Source organism: Halichoerus grypus, chromosome 9 (genome assembly GCF_964656455.1).
Source record: "Halichoerus grypus chromosome 9, mHalGry1.hap1.1, whole genome shotgun sequence".
In the NCBI taxonomy this organism is placed as follows: Eukaryota; Metazoa; Chordata; class Mammalia; order Carnivora; family Phocidae; genus Halichoerus; species Halichoerus grypus.
In genome coordinates this window covers 95,699,260-95,715,454 of record NC_135720.1, presented here as the reverse complement: position 1 = coordinate 95,715,454, position 16,195 = coordinate 95,699,260, and the positions used below count along the sequence as shown (strand labels likewise).

The 16,195-nt window shown below is 33.3% G+C and overlaps 1 protein-coding gene across 1 annotated transcript in view; it reads left to right on the top strand.

Annotated features, from left to right (window-relative positions):
• The window catches only part of TINAG (tubulointerstitial nephritis antigen), an 87,944-nt gene extending 72,851 nt beyond the window's left edge, over window positions 1–15,093 (top strand). The window contains exon 11 of the mRNA XM_078054408.1: window positions 14,880–15,093. Within this exon, the coding sequence (XP_077910534.1) occupies window positions 14,880–15,014 (135 nt within the window). The 3' untranslated portion in view covers window positions 15,015–15,093. The remainder of the gene's footprint in view (window positions 1–14,879) is intronic.
• Window positions 15,094–16,195: the final 1,102 nt, after the last annotated feature.

Below are 16,195 nucleotides of genomic sequence, written 5' to 3'. Positions count from 1 at the left end.
AAGACTGGAACATATTACCTCAAATATTCATTAATTACAATGAACTTCGGTGAATTGTCCCAGGTCCTTATATTATGTATATTTTAATTTTAGTTTTAATTTCTGCAAAAAAGCAGAAATAGAATGAATAGGTAATGATATTCATTATGAAATTTGAATTTGAATATATGCAGTAGAGAGCATATTATAACTTATAAAACATTAACTATTAGGAGTGAAACTCATCAGGGTGACTCATGATAATTAGATTTCTTCACAAGGCACTCACAAAAATCAATCACCCAAATATGCGGTTACCCCTCATATCTATCTTGTTGATACATGGAGGTATTTTGCTTTTAAATAGAAGGATGCTTCTTTGTATTTGAACTGAGCTTTCTTAAATATCATTATCTTCATAAGGATGAAGCTTGCAGTAGCCAGTAATTAACATTAATGCTCAATAGTTAAAATTCATAATTTATGGAGGGGATATGTTTTTTGAATGCCTACAGTTAAGTTTCTGTATGGGATTTCTACTAAATGAGTTTAAACAGTTATTCAATTTCATAATATAATATTTAGAGGCAAAAACAAATTCTTTGATTAAGATACTGAATTCACAACAGTTTGTAGCATATAACACCTCATAGCTGTTTGTGGAGTAACCATGAATGGAAGTGTACAAGAGAACTTTCTGTGACCCTCTCACCTTCAACCTCATCATTTCCCCCCTGGAGCCTCATGGGTAGTGTACACACAGACATATACACACAGGCACATACACTAACTTACTCACTCTTATATATCCAACACATATATGTATACTATACTATCCTTTTAAATTATTTTTGTTGCAATTACTATCAATTCTGAACTTACTACTTGTCAAAAAATTTCAAAGAAAACTATATTTCATGGGCATACAGGCAGGATTTCTTTCTGTTGTGACTCTTTTAGATAATTGTTTAATGTCAGTGGTAAGGATGAGAATCAGACTAAAACTTACCATATTTTATTAAGTTGCACATTTTGGTTGATCTTTTTCTCCACTTAACTGTATCATCATCTTGGGCCAGTATCATATCGGCCTTATTTACCACTCTGTCCAAAGGACAAAGCAAAGTGCCTGGTACATATTGGGAATATGCACAATACTTGTTGAATGAGTGAATGAATAACATTAATGTGTGCATTCAGGAAAAATTTAGTCAAGTAACTAAAATAGTTTTCATTTTACATAAAAATTAATGTTTGGTTTAATTAAAATATGAAATCCTTAACTAGTACTACTGTTTTGCCAAGAAGTATGAAGGGTCTGAGATGTTATCCTATTTGAATTAAAGAACTTGGATCAGAAGAAAAGAGTACTTAACTGATGCTCACATCCAGATCAACAGCCACATGTCACCACATGGGTCCTCACACTTTAGTCTGGCAGTGATAAGAGGCAACAACGTTTTTCCATACAGGTAGCACCTGAAACCTCATAAATGAGGGACAGAGAACAGGGGATTTTCTCCATCTATCTATATAAGAGACAGGCAGCCTCCTCCTTTCTTGCAAGGAGAGAAAAAAAATCCATTAAGATGGGATAGAAAGGGTCTTGTGTTCTTACCCTTACCCTTAGGAATATAAGTATGTCTTTCTGAGGGCCAGATAAACACAGATAATGTCTGTAAATGCCGAACTTCATCCTTTTTAACATATAAATACCAAGGGAGATAATGTTCTAGTACTCCTGGCACCATGGGCTTAATTTAGACCTTGTCTGGTCTCTGACTCTTTGGCCCTCTTGGGGAGATAAGAGAAGTTTTATTATCCTTTTGGATCAAATCAATTAACTAGACAAATGGCTACAGATCTAATTCTCATTGAATGTGAAGATAAAATATTTCTGGCAGAAATGAAAGCAAATATTCTCTATCTCTATATCATATACACTTTTTGTGTGTCAGGGGATTAAATTTTTTTTGCAAGAGCACTGAAAAGTTCAGAGAAGTTTTATCTGCTCACAATTATATATGAATGTTTTAAAATATTTGCAAGTAGGCCTACAATATAGTAAATTATAATAAAAATGGATGACTTCCATTACTAAGTAAAATGTAATACATAAAAATAAGCCATATATTCCACTAAATAAGTTGAAAATAACATCAGAATTAATTTTCCAAACTCATATTTTTAAAGAAATGAGAAACCTGAATCTGGAGAAGATCTTCTGTCTGTGAGCATTCGGTAGGGCTGGGCACAAGCTGCTTACATTTGAAATATGCAGAGAGAGAGAGACCTCTAAGAGAAAGAGAATCCAGCTGGATTCGAATTTAGAGGAACCTGAAACACACAGCCATTTCTTCCTATGGAATATTTACTGAGTGCTTAAACAGGGGTGAGTAGCTGAGGAGAGCGATGAAAGGCAGTGAAGTCTGCAGTCTTGAAGAACCTACAGGAGAAGTTCCATTGGAAGAGAGCCTGAAACACAAACATAATAGGCATAGGCCCACCCCGCCCATTTTAAATCAGGTGTGTACTGAGCTTAACAAAACCTTATCTCCAGCCCTGACCCAACTTAGTTTCTGCACAAATTGAGGTGATTAGTCCCTTACCATATTTCTTTAGCAGAAGAAAGGGCTAACCTTCTTAGGAAAATAATACCAAGGTCAATCTCTATTTATTAGGGCAACATATCCAGCATACATTTAAAAATTATGAGACATGTGAAGCAGAAAAATGTGACCAATAACTAAGGGGAAAAACTGTCAATAGAAGCAATAGATAATACTTCAGATGTAGGCTTTAAAATAATCATCGTAAAAAACATTTTAAAAAGCATGAAAGATGGAGAATTTTAACAAAGGACTTAAATATATTTAAAATATGAATCATTGAATTTGTGAGTGCAACGTTTGAAATTAAGAACTCACTGTATGTGTTAAATAGCAAACAGAATTAGTGGTCTTAAATAAAATTCAATAAAATATATCCAACTTGTAGTACACAGAGAAAAACATAATGAAAAAACAAAAGCAAATACAGAACAGTGTAAATACAATCAAATGGTAGAACACAATCAAATGATTTAACATATATGTAATTGTATTCTCAGAAGGATTAAGGGAGGAAGAGAGAGAGAGAGAAAATGAGCCAGAATCAATATTTAAAAACATGATGGCCAATAGTTTTCCAAAACTGAAGGACATCAACCCAAAGATTCAGAAAGCTCAATAAACTCCATGAAAGAGAAATCAAGAAAACCACACCCAGGAATTTCATAATTAAATAGTTTAATATAAAAGATAAAGAAAGAAATTTTAAAGCAGACAGAGCTTTTAAAAGGGTAAGTTTCTCTCAGAAAAAAGTAGCATTAACTAATGGCTGGCTAGGGAAAGGTAGTCTTTAATAAATGATGTTGAGAATACTGGATATTCACATGCAAAAGGATAAAATTGGACCTCTATTTCACACCACTTGCAAAAATTAACTCAAAATGGATTACAGATTTAAATGTAAGACCTGAAACTATAAAGCGCCTAGAAGAAAACAGGGAAAACACTCCCTAATATTGATCTTTGCAATCACCTCTGGGATATGTCACCAAAGGCACAAGTGACAAAAAAATAAACAAGTGGGACTACATCAAACTAAAAAGTTTCCACATAACAAAGCAAAAATAAAAACAAAAGCAACAAATGAAAGTCAACCTATGGAATGGAGAAAATATTTGTAAGTCATATTTCTGAATAGGGTTTAATATCCAAAATATTTAAGGAACTCCTACAATTCAGTAGCAAGGAAACAAATAATGAGAATAACAAATGAGCAAAGAATCTGAATAGACTTAGCTCCAAGGAAGACATAAAAATGGCCAACAGGTACATGAAAAGATGCTCAGCAGCACTAGTCGTTAGGGAAATGTAAGTCAAAGCCACCAGGAGGTATCACCCCATGCCTGTTAGAATGGTCATCATCAAAAAGACAAAAGATAATAAATGCTGGGAAGGATATGGAGGAAAGGAAACCCTGGTGCATTGCTGGCAGAATTATATAGTGGTACAGCCACTATAGAAGACGTTATGAAGGATCCTCAAAACATTAAAAATAGAACTACCGTGTGAGCCAGCAATTCCATTTCTGGGAATATATTCGAAGGAAATGAAACCACTAACTTGAAAACATATTTGCACCCTCATGTTCATAGCAGCATTATTTATAATAGCTAAGATATGGAACTAAGTGTCTATAAACCAATCAATGGATTAAAAAAAAAATGGTGGTATATATGTGCAATGGGATACTATTCAGCCAGAAAGGAGGAAATCTTGCCATTTGCAACAACATGGATGAAACTTGAGGGCATTATGCTAAGTGAAATAAAGTCAGACAAAGACAGATATTATAGGATCTCACTTATATGTATTAACTAAAACAAACCAACCCTCAAAATCATAGAAAAAGAGATCAGATTTGTGATTAATAGAGGTAGGGGTTGAGGGCAGTAAGAGTAGGAGAAAGGTGGTCAAAGGTACAAACTCCCAGTTATAAGATAAATAAGTACTAAGGATATAATATATAGCATAATAACTGTAATTAATAATGCTGTATGATATGTGTGAAAGTTGTTAAGACAGTAAATCCTAAGCATTCTCATCAGGAAATTTTTTGTCTTTTTTTTTGCTTTTTCTCTTTATTTCACCTATATAAGGTGATAGATGTTAACTAAACTTATTGTAGTAATCATCTCAAAATATATGTAAGTCAAACCATTATTACACCTTAAACTTATATACACTGATGCATGTCAGTTATATATCAATACAACTGGAAAATAAATTTTATTAACAAAAGAATAGAAGAATGGGCTGATAGCACAAAACAATCTGGATTTAAAGCACAGGATATGGTCACTTGTTTTACAATAAAGAAACCACTGAATTTCAATTGAGAAAGGAGACTATAATAAACACTTCTAGACCAAGGTTAGCAGGGTTTTTTGTTTTATTTTGTTTTGTTTTTTTTCTATAAATGGCCAGGTAGCAAATATTTTACATTTTTGGGGTCACAACAAGTCTCTGTTATATATTCTATTTTAGTTGTTTTACAACTCTTTAAGGGAAAAAAATCAAAACAAAACACTCAACTCATGATCTGTACCAAATGTTACTGACCAGATTTGTCCATGATCCATAGTTTATCAATGCCTTAGCTACAGCAACTTTCTTTTCATATGGAAAAAAAACTGAACCTTGACCCCTAACTCACAAAATACATGCAAAACTAATTTGAAGTGGAGCAGACTGAAGTGTGATTGCAAAATAATAAAACCTGTAGAAGAAAACTTAGACAAATATGTTAATATCAATTAGGGAAAGCTTTCTTAAACTGCACAGAAAATGGATAAATTTTGTAAGAAAAAATGATCAGACTACATTAAAATAAAAACTATCAGAAGACAGCATTATGTGATAGAAAAGATAAAACAAACTGAGAGAAGATTATCTATCATCTCTCTATCATCTATCTATCTATCTATCTATCATCTATCATCTCTCTAGCTATCTATCATCTATCTATCTACCTATCATCTATCTACGTGGCAAGGACTCACATGTAGAATATATAAAATTCTTACAGATATACCGGAAGAAAGAAAAAATAAATAACAATAGCTCAGTAACAATACTGGACAACAGATTTGAACTTCACAAATGAAGAAATCCAAATGGCAAGCCAATATATGAAAAGGTGTTCAACATGATTAGCTGTCCAGCAAATGCCAATTAAAACCACAGTGAGATATCACACATTCAGTAGATTGGCTTGAATTAAAAGGATTGATATTACCAAGTATGGGTAAGAACATGGAGTAACAGAACTTTCATTCTACTGTTAAATGTGTAGATGGTACAACTACTTATGTTCATTGTGTTTATCCACAGGAGAATGGATAAAAAAATTGTGGTACAGATATATAATAAAAAATACACAGCAATTAAACATAATAAATTAGTTATATATGCTATAACACATATATTTATTTATTGAATAAAAGAATGCATTACTGTATTATTAAAAGCATCAATTCCAGGAAGAACTGATGGTAGGAAAGTACATATTGACAGGGAGGGAACATGGTAGACCTTCTGGAATTCTAGAAATGGTTTTTATCTTGATCTACATGGAGGTTACATAGGCATGAACCGAACCTCATAAACGTGTATAAACTCACTAAACTGTGCACTTATTATTAATATAGTTTATACATGTGACTGTACTATATATCTCAAAAAAAGATTTAAAAATCTTCAGAAATTTAAATCATTAGAAAATTTCTTCCCTACATTTTTACCCATTCCTTTATAATTAGATTTTTAAAAATTCAGGCATTTGGAAGAAACAACAAAAAATTGGTGAGGGAATGGAAGAAATAACAGTAGGAAGAATAAGATTAATAAACAAAACACATATTCTGAGGTGCCTTTTATTAGTGCTGATTTACTAAGTACTGCTCTTTATAATTTATAATGTATTTTTTTGCAAACCTATAGGGTTAGCTCTCATTAGTACATAAATTTGCATTTGCTTATAAAAACATCACATAATCTTCTGACTTTACCAAAGATCTAATGATGAAATGTGGGTAGTAATAATTTTCAGACATCTAAATGAGAATAGGTACAGTGCTACATATCATAGTTACAAGAATTTAAAAATATTATCTTTGACAGTTCACCTTAAGTTATGACTAATATTATTTAACTTCTTATCTTTGGAAGTATACATATTGGAACTGAATAAAAAGTTTAGAAATCAGAATTCAGTTTAGTTCATTGTTGCTAAAACTCCCACACATTTTGTTGCTGTCTCATTTCTAGCTAATTTAAGGCCATTCCATCCTTGAAGTGGTAAATTGAAGTCATAATTTTAGACACAGTTTTGAAAGCGCTCCTTTATGATGTCAGGACTGATTAAGAAGGCAAAGAGTCAATATAAAAAGAAGTAAATTATTACATCAAATACATAAATTATGTATGGAGTAAAAGCATAGAGTTTTGCATGTGATCAAAGTTAAGTTGTTATCAATATAAAATAGACTGTTATATGTATGAGATATTTTATATAAGTGTTGTGGTAACCACAAAACGAAAACCTTCAGTAGATTCACAGAGGTTAAAAGGAAAGGAATTAAAGCATACCACTATGGAAAATCATCACCCATAAGAAAGATAGCAAAAGATGACAAAGAAACAGGGAACTACAAAACAGCCAGAAAATACTAAGATAGCATTAAGTTTTTACTTATCAATAATTTAAATGTAAATGACTAAATTCTCTAATCAAAAGGCATAGAGTGCGTGAATGGATTAAAAAACAAGACCCAGCTGTATGCTGCCTACAAGAGACTCATTTCAGCTTTAAGGAAACACATAGGCTCAAAGTGAAAGGAGGAGAAAGATATTGCATACAAATGGAAAACATAGGAGAGCCGGGGTAGCTATACTTATATCAGACAAAACATTTTAAGTAAAAAATTGTAGAGAAAAGTAGGTTTTTATAATGAAAAGGGGATCAATTCATCAAGTGTATATAAGCTATGCACCCAACATTGGAACACCCAAATAAATTAAGCAAATATTTACAGATCTGAAGAGAGAAATAGACAATACAGTAACAGTAGAAGACTTCAATACTCCACTATGAACAATGGACAGATTACTCAGACAGAAATTCAATAAGGAAACCCTGGATTTTAACTATACATTAGACCAATGGACCTAACATATACTGAACATTCCACCCCAGAGCAGCATAAAACACGTTCTTCTCAAGCCCACACAGAACATTTTCTAGGGTGGTTCATATATTAAGTCACAAAACAAGTCCTAGCAAATGAAAGATTGAAATCATACCAAGTATTTTTTTCTGACCACAATTATATGGAACTAGAAATCAATAACAAGAAAAAAATTGGAAAATTCAGAGATGTGTGGAAATTATTCCTGAAAAAAACATGTTTGTGAAAAATCAATGGATCAAAGAAGCATTCAAAAGAGAAATTAATAAGGATCTTGAAATAAACAAAAATGGAAAAACAACATATTAAAACCTATAGAATGCAGCAAAAACAGTTATAAGAAGAAACATTACAGCATTAAATGCCTACATTAAGAAAGAGGAGTGATCACAAATAAATAATTTTATACCTCAATTAACTAGCAAAAGAACAAACTAAACCTAAAGTTAGTAGAAGGAAGAAAATAATATACATCAGAGTAATAGTAAATGAAAAAGAGGCCAGAAAGTCAATATAAAATATCAACAAAACTAAGAGCTGTTTTTTTTTTTGAAACAAGCAGAATTGACAAATCCTTAGGTAGGCTAAGAAACAGGAGATAAGACTGAAATAAGTAAAAATCAAAAATAAAAGAGGAGACATCACAACGAATATAAAGGATCATAATAGACTGCTATGAACACCTGTATACCAACAAACTGGGTAACCTAGAAAAAAATGGGTAAATTGTTGGAAGCATACAACCTACTAAAACTGAATTATTAAGAAATAGGGAACAGACCAATAAGGAGTAAAAAGATTGTATCAGTAATTAAAAACCTTCCAACAAAGAGAAGCACAGGACCAAATGGTTTTACTGGTGAATTCTACCTAATACTTAAATAAAAATTAACATCAGTTCTAGCAGTTTTTCGGTGGAATCTTTTGGGTTCTCTGTATAGAGTACCATGTCATCTGCAAATAGTAAAAGTGTTACTTTTTCCTTGCTTATTTGGATGCCTTTTATTTCTTTTTGTAGTCTGATTGCTGAAGCCAGGACTTCCAGTACTATGTTACATGACAGGGGTAAGAGTGGACATTCCTGTCTTGTTCCTGATTGTAGAGGAAAAGCTCTCAATTTTTCCCCATTAGGGATGATATTAGCTGTGGGTTTTTCATATATGGCCTTTTGATGTTGAGTTATATTCTCTCTATTCCTGTTTTGTTGAGGGTTGTTATCAAGAATAAATATTATTGTACTTTGTCAAATGCTTTTTCTGCAACTATTGAGAGGATGATATGGTTCTTATCCTTTCTTTATTAATGTAGTATATCACATTGATTTGCAAATATTGAACCACCCTTGCAACATAGGAATAAATCTCACTTATCATGTTGAATGATTTTTTTTTTAATGTGTTGTTGGATACAGTTTGCCAGTATTTTATTGAGAATTTTTGCATCCATGTTCAACAGGGATATTGGCCTATAGTTCTTTTTTAGTAGAGTCTTTATCTGGTTTTGGTATCAGGGTAATGTTGGCTTCATAGAATGAATTGGGAAGTTTTCCTTCCTTTTCTATTTTTTTTTTCTTCTTGGAATAGTTTGAGAAGAATAGGTATTAACGCTTCTTTAAATGTTTGGTAGAATTTGCCTTTGAAGCCATCTGGCCCTGGACTTTATTTGTTGAGAGTTATTTGATTACTGCTTCAATTTCTTTGCTTGTTATTGGTCTGTTCAAATTTTCTATTTCTTCGGATTTCAGTTTTGGTAGTTTATATGAAAGACTCACCAAAAAACTGCTAGAACTGATAAACAAATTCAGTAAGTTTCAGGATACGAAATCAATGTATGCAAATCTGTTGTATTTCTATACACCAATAGTGAAGCAGCAGAAAGATAAATTAAGGAATCAATTTACAATTGCACTAAAAATAATAAGATACCTAGGAATAAAACTATCCAAAGAGGTGAAAGACCTGTACTCTGAAAACTATAAAACACTGATGAAAGTAATTGAAGATCACACAAAGAAATGGAAAAATATTCCCTGCTCATGGGTTACAAGAGTAAATATTGTTAAAATGTCTATACTACCCAAAACAATCTACACATTTAATGCAATCCCTATCAAAATACCACCCGCATTTTTCACAGAGCTAGAATAAACAATTTCCAAATTTGTATGGAACCACAAAAGACCCTGAATAGCCACAGCAACCTTGAAAAAGAAAAGCAAAGCTGGAGATATAACAATTCTGAACTTCAAGTTATACTACTAAGTGATAGGGATCAAAACAGTATGGCACTGGCACAAAAATAGACACATAGATAAATGGAACAGAATAGAAAACCCAGAAATGAACCCACAACTGTGTGGTAAACTAATCTTCAACAAAGGAGGAAAGAATATCCAATGGGAAAAAGACAGTCTCTTCAACAAATGGTGTTGCTAAAACTGCACAGCAACATGCAGAAGAATGAAACTGGACCAGTTTCTTACACTATACACAAAAATAAATTCAAAATGGATGAAAGACCTAAATGTGAGATTGAAACCATAAAACTCCTAGAGGAGAACACAGGCAGTAATCTCTACATCAACTGTAGCAAATTCTTTCTAGATATGGGTTAGAAGGGAAGGGAAGGCAAAGGAAACAAAAGTAAAAATAAACTATTGGGACTTCATCAAAATAAAAAAGCTTCTGCATAACAAAGGAAACCAATCATCAAATCTAAAAGACAACCTATGGAATGGGAGAAGATATTTGCAAATGACATATCTGATAAAGGGTTAGTGTCCAAAATATATAAAGAACTTAAAAACTCAACACCCCAAAAATGAATAATAATCCTATTAAAAATGGGCAGAAGACGTGAATAGACATTCTTCCAAAGAAGACATGCAGATGGCCAACAGATACATGAAAAGATGCTGAACCTCACTCATCATCAGGGAAATACAAATCAAAACTACAATGAGATATCACCTCACACTTGTCAGAATGGCTAAAATCAGCAACACAAGAAACAACAGGTGTTGGTGAGATTGTGGAGAAAGGGGAACCCTCTTGCACTGTTGGTGGAAATGCAAACTTGTCCTGCCACTCTGGAAAACAGTATGGAGGTTCTTCAAAAAGTTAAAATAGAACTACCCTATGATTCAGCAATTGGACTACTAAGTATTTACCCAAAGAATACAAAAAATACTAATTCAGAGGGATACATGCAGCTCAGTGTTTATAGCAGCATTACCTACAATTGCAAAATTATGGAAACAGCCCAAGTGTCCATAGACCGATGGGTGGATAAAGAAGACATGGTGTATATGTATACGATAGATTATTACTCAGCCATAAAAAAGAAAATCTTGCCATTTGCAATGATATGGATGGAGCTAGAGAGTATTATGCTAAGTGAAATAAGTCAGTCAGAAAAAGACAAATACCATTTCATTCATGTCTGAAATTTAAGAAACAAAACAAATGAGCAAAGAGGAAATAAAAAGAGTGAGGCAAACCAAGAAACAGACTCTTAACTATGTTACCAGAAGGGATGTGGGTGGGAGGATGGATGAAATAGTTGATGGGGATGAAGGAGTGCACCTGTTGTGATGAGCACCAGGTGTTTTATGGAATTGTTGAATCATGATATTTTGTACCTGAAGCTAATATTACACTGTATGTTAAATAACTGGAATTTAAATAAAAACATTAAAAAATTAACACGAAATCTTTCTGAAACTTTTCCAAAAATTTGAAGAGGAGGGAACACTCCCAAATGCATTTCACAAGGCTGGCATTACCCTGATATCAAAACCAGAAAAGGACACTAGGAGAAAAGAAGATATCCCTAATGAATAAATATTCAAAAATTTCCAAAAAATACTAGCAAACTGAATTCAACAGTACATTAAAATGATCATAATCATGATCAAAGGGATTTATGCCTGGCAACATAAGCAAATCAATTAAGTGTGATACAATGAAATATAAAAATTATATGATCATATCACTAGATATAGACAAAGCATTTGACAAAATTCATCATCTTTTAGTGGTTAAAAACTCTCAAAAATTGAGTTTAGAAGGAGTATACCTTAGCATAATAAAGGCCTTATATGACAAACAGAGTAAACATCATATTCAATAGTGAAAGATTAAAAGATTTCCCTCTAAGATCAGGAATAAAATAAGAGTGCCTCCTCATAGTACTGGAAGTCCTAGAAAGAGCAATTAGACAAGAGAAATACATAAAAGGCATCCAAATCAGAATGGAAGAAGTAAATTGTCTCTGCAGATTATGTGATTATATATATATAAACCTTAACACTCCACCAAAAATCTATTAGAACTAATAACAAAGTGGCAAGATACAAAATCAACAAACAAAAATCAGTTGTATCTCTTTCTTTCTTTCTTTCTCTCTCTCTCTCTCTCTCTCTTTCTTGAGAGAGAGTGTGTGCATGAGCAGGGGGAGGGGGAGAGGAGGGGCAGAGGGAGAGGGAGAGAGAGAGAATTCTAAGCAGGCTCCATGCCCAGTGTGGAGCTTGATCTCACAATCTGAACTGAGCTGAGATCATGACCTGAACTGAAATCAAGAGTCAGACACTTAACGGACTGAGCCACCCAGGTGTCCTGATCAGTTGCATTTCTATACACGAACAGTAAACCATTTGAAAAAAAAATAATTCATTTATAATACAATAAAAAATGTATACTTAGCATAAATTTAACCAAGGATATGAAAGATCTGTATAATAAAAATTATAAGAAATTGATAAATTGAAGAAGATACAAATAAATGGAGTGATATCCCATGTTCATGGATCAGAAAAATTAATATTGTTAAAATGTCCATACTACCCAAAACCATCTATAAATTCAATAAAATTCCTATCAAAATTCCAATGACAATTTTCACAAAAGTGAAAAATATCGTAGAATTTGTATAGAAACACAAGAGACCCTGAACAGCCAAAGTAATCCTGAGAAAGAACAAAGCTGGAGGCATCACAATTCCTGATTTCAAATTTTATTACAAAGTTATAATAGAACAGTGTAACTGGCATAAAGATAGACACACAGACCAATAGAACAGGATTGAGAGCCCTGAAGTAAACCCACATATATATAATCAACTAATATTTGACAAAGGAGCCAAGAAGAAGCAATGGAGAAAGGATAGTCTTTTCAATAACTGTTGTTGAGAAAACTGTTCAACCACATGCAGAATGGAATTGGTATCCTATCTTACACCATTCACAAAAAATTAACTCAAAATGGATTAAAGACTTAAATATAAGCCCAGAAATTGCTAAGATACAGGAAGAAAACACTGGGCAAAATCTCTCTGATATTGATCTTTGCAAATATTGTTTGGGTATGACACCAAAGATGCAAAGACAAAAGCAAAAATCAACAAGTGGAACTACACCACACTAAAAGGCTTCTGCCTAGCAAAACAATCAGCAAAATAAAAAGGCAACCACCAGCGTGGGAGAAAATATTTACAATCTATCAGATAAGGGTTTAATGTGCAAAATATATAAGGAACTCATGTAGCTCAATAGCAAAAACCACACATAATCCAATTAAAAAATGGGCAAACGCCATGAATAGACATTTCCCCTCCCCCTGAAAATAATACAAATGGCCAATAGTTACATGAAAATGTACTCAATATTATTAACCATCAGGGAAATGTAAATCAAAACCACAGTGAAATATTACTTCATGCCTGTTAGAATGGCTAGTATCAAAAAGACAGGAGAAAACAAGTATTGACATGGATGTAGAGAAAAGGGAAGCCTAGTGCACTGCTGGTGGGAATACAAACTGGTGCACTCACTGTGGAAAACAGTATGGGGATTCCTCAGAAAATTAAAAATAGAACTACCATTGATTCAACAATTCCATTTCTGGGTATATATTCTTCAGGGCTGTTTCTGTTATGTTTAGTTGTGGTCAAATAGCTCCCTTCTGGCCTTCATGATATTCTTATGTACTCCATTAATGTTTTTGCTCCCCCCCCCCAAAGACTTATTCACTCAAGTTCTAAACCTCAGGGGACATTTTGAACCTAGTCTAACTTTCTAATCATACTCATATTTTAAAATTAAAAATAAGAGTAGAAAGAAAATGTTTCATTCTTACTGAATTTATGCTGAATATTTCTCAAATACTTTTCCTATTTCTCTTCCTAGTTTCCCTGCACCGGTTAAGACATCTGACTTGATTATTACAAGTTTACTAGCTAGTCTCCCTGCCTCTTGTGTTTACCCTCTTAAATCCATCCTTCTTGTTTCACACAGAGTAATGTAATCAAAATATAAATTTGTCCACCCTGCTCTCCTGCTGGAAGAAACTCAACAACTTGTCATCATTTTCACCATTATTTTCTCAGTATGTATTTCCTTAACTTCCTTTCAGCCTCATAACCTACCAACCTGCCTCTGTTCTATGATCTAATTATAATAATTTCATTGCTTCATTTCAGTGTTTCACACTGTTTATGCTTTTACTGTTTTCCTTTACCTGACTTCCTTTCTTCCTGTTTTTATCTGGTTAATTTATTCCCAGGCTTTAATATGCACCCCACGTGGCACCTCTTCCATGACAACTTTCCTGAACCATGAGATGCCCCTCAGCTGTCTTCAGTAGCTCCCTGTGCATAGTTTTACCTTAGTCCTTGGCTTATGTTTGTTGTCCTTCATTAGACCGTTAACTCCCTGAACAGTGGATAATATATTATTTATCTGTGTTCCTCTGGTGCCTAGCACAGAGCCAGTCATGTAGGAGACACTATAATTGCAGCTTGTGTATCATCTTTTGATCTGGTATTTCAAACTCTCATACATATATTACCATGGTATGCTTGGGAACTGAAAGGTTTTATATATACCAGTTCTGGTTATTGTGAACTTGAGTATGCATGCATTTTATTGTAATTGATAAATAATATAACTGTTTTATTCTTATTTAGAAAATATTTAGGCTCTTAATATTTATGATCTTTAATAAGTTAAAAGCATTTCAAGCTACGTATGAGTTCCTTGTGTTTTTACAGTCAGGATTAAATATCCAACTATGATACTCAGCTTTTCTAATTTTTTTTTTTTCTACAGATTGCTGCCAATTCCTGGGGAAAGTTATGGGGAGAGAATGGCTATTTCAGGATTCTTCGAGGAGTAAATGAATCTGACATTGAAAAGTTGATTATTGCAGCTTGGGGCCATCTGACAAGTTCAGATGAACCATAACATATCATTAAATTTTCATAAGGCCATGCATTTAAGTAACCCCGTAAATTGAAATTAAGCAATGTGAGGTTCTCTGTGACAGTGGACTCTTTGTCTCTTCACCTTGTTATTATAATGTGCTTGTTTTCCTGTTTCACCCCAGGCTCCATGCTTCTGCTTCCTTTATATCACTGGACATATAAAAACACTAATAGAGGACAGCAGAGTAGCTAAGTGCCTTTAAAGTTCTCTGGTTGTCTTTCTTTTTCTCTCATAATAATGTCCTTTTTGACTTTGATAGTTCACAAAAGTGTGACAGTACTTGTCATAAAAGTTCATGGCATTCCTTTGTAGAAATGGAGTAGTTTCTGTCTTTAACCAGTGAGGATTTCAGATGAAAAACAAAAGCAAGCAACAACAACAACAACAAAAACCCAGAACAATGAAAATACCAATTTACTATCTTCATGGTTTTTTTTCAATGTTGTCTTAATTCATGTCTTGCTTATGATTTTCCAAAAACAATGGAAATAGATTATTAATTGTTTCAATAAGCTAACATTTGTTTCTTTTCATTGTCTTAACCTAACTTGCAATCTGAGCTCAAAAGGAAAGTAACTCTCCACAGGAAATAACTATTCGTTATGGTAGTTTACTCTTTATACTGTGTAATGGCCTGTGCTGTAAAGAAGATGGTGTCTGGGAGGGAAAATTTCTCACCACCTCTCTTGGTTCTTTTGCCCAGTCTAATAATTATATTAACAGATTCACAGGATAAAAACAAATATTTAATTATTGTATGTACAGGTGCCCCATAAAAATATGAGTCTCAAACAAGGGACCGAAGCAGGCATATTTTATACCTCCTAGACAAAGAAACAATAGATTTGTGAAGAAATGACAAGACAAAGAAACCCAGGTTTGGGTACTAATAGGTGAAGAAACTAAGCAGAGTTTGCTTACATAGCTTTCTCAGCCCTGAATACCCTATCTCTGGTGCTAAGGATGTCTCTCTTTCTTCTGGTTCTGGGGGGGTACATTTCACACAGGAAATTTCCTTTTTTCAGGGGGACAGAGAGGAGTGTCAGAGAATCATTGTACTGGCTATTCTCAAGTAACTTTAATTCAAAGTAGTCAATATGTCAAAGTGGCATATTCTGGGGCAGGCTGCCCTGAACCCCATCACTGGTAAGTAATGGAAA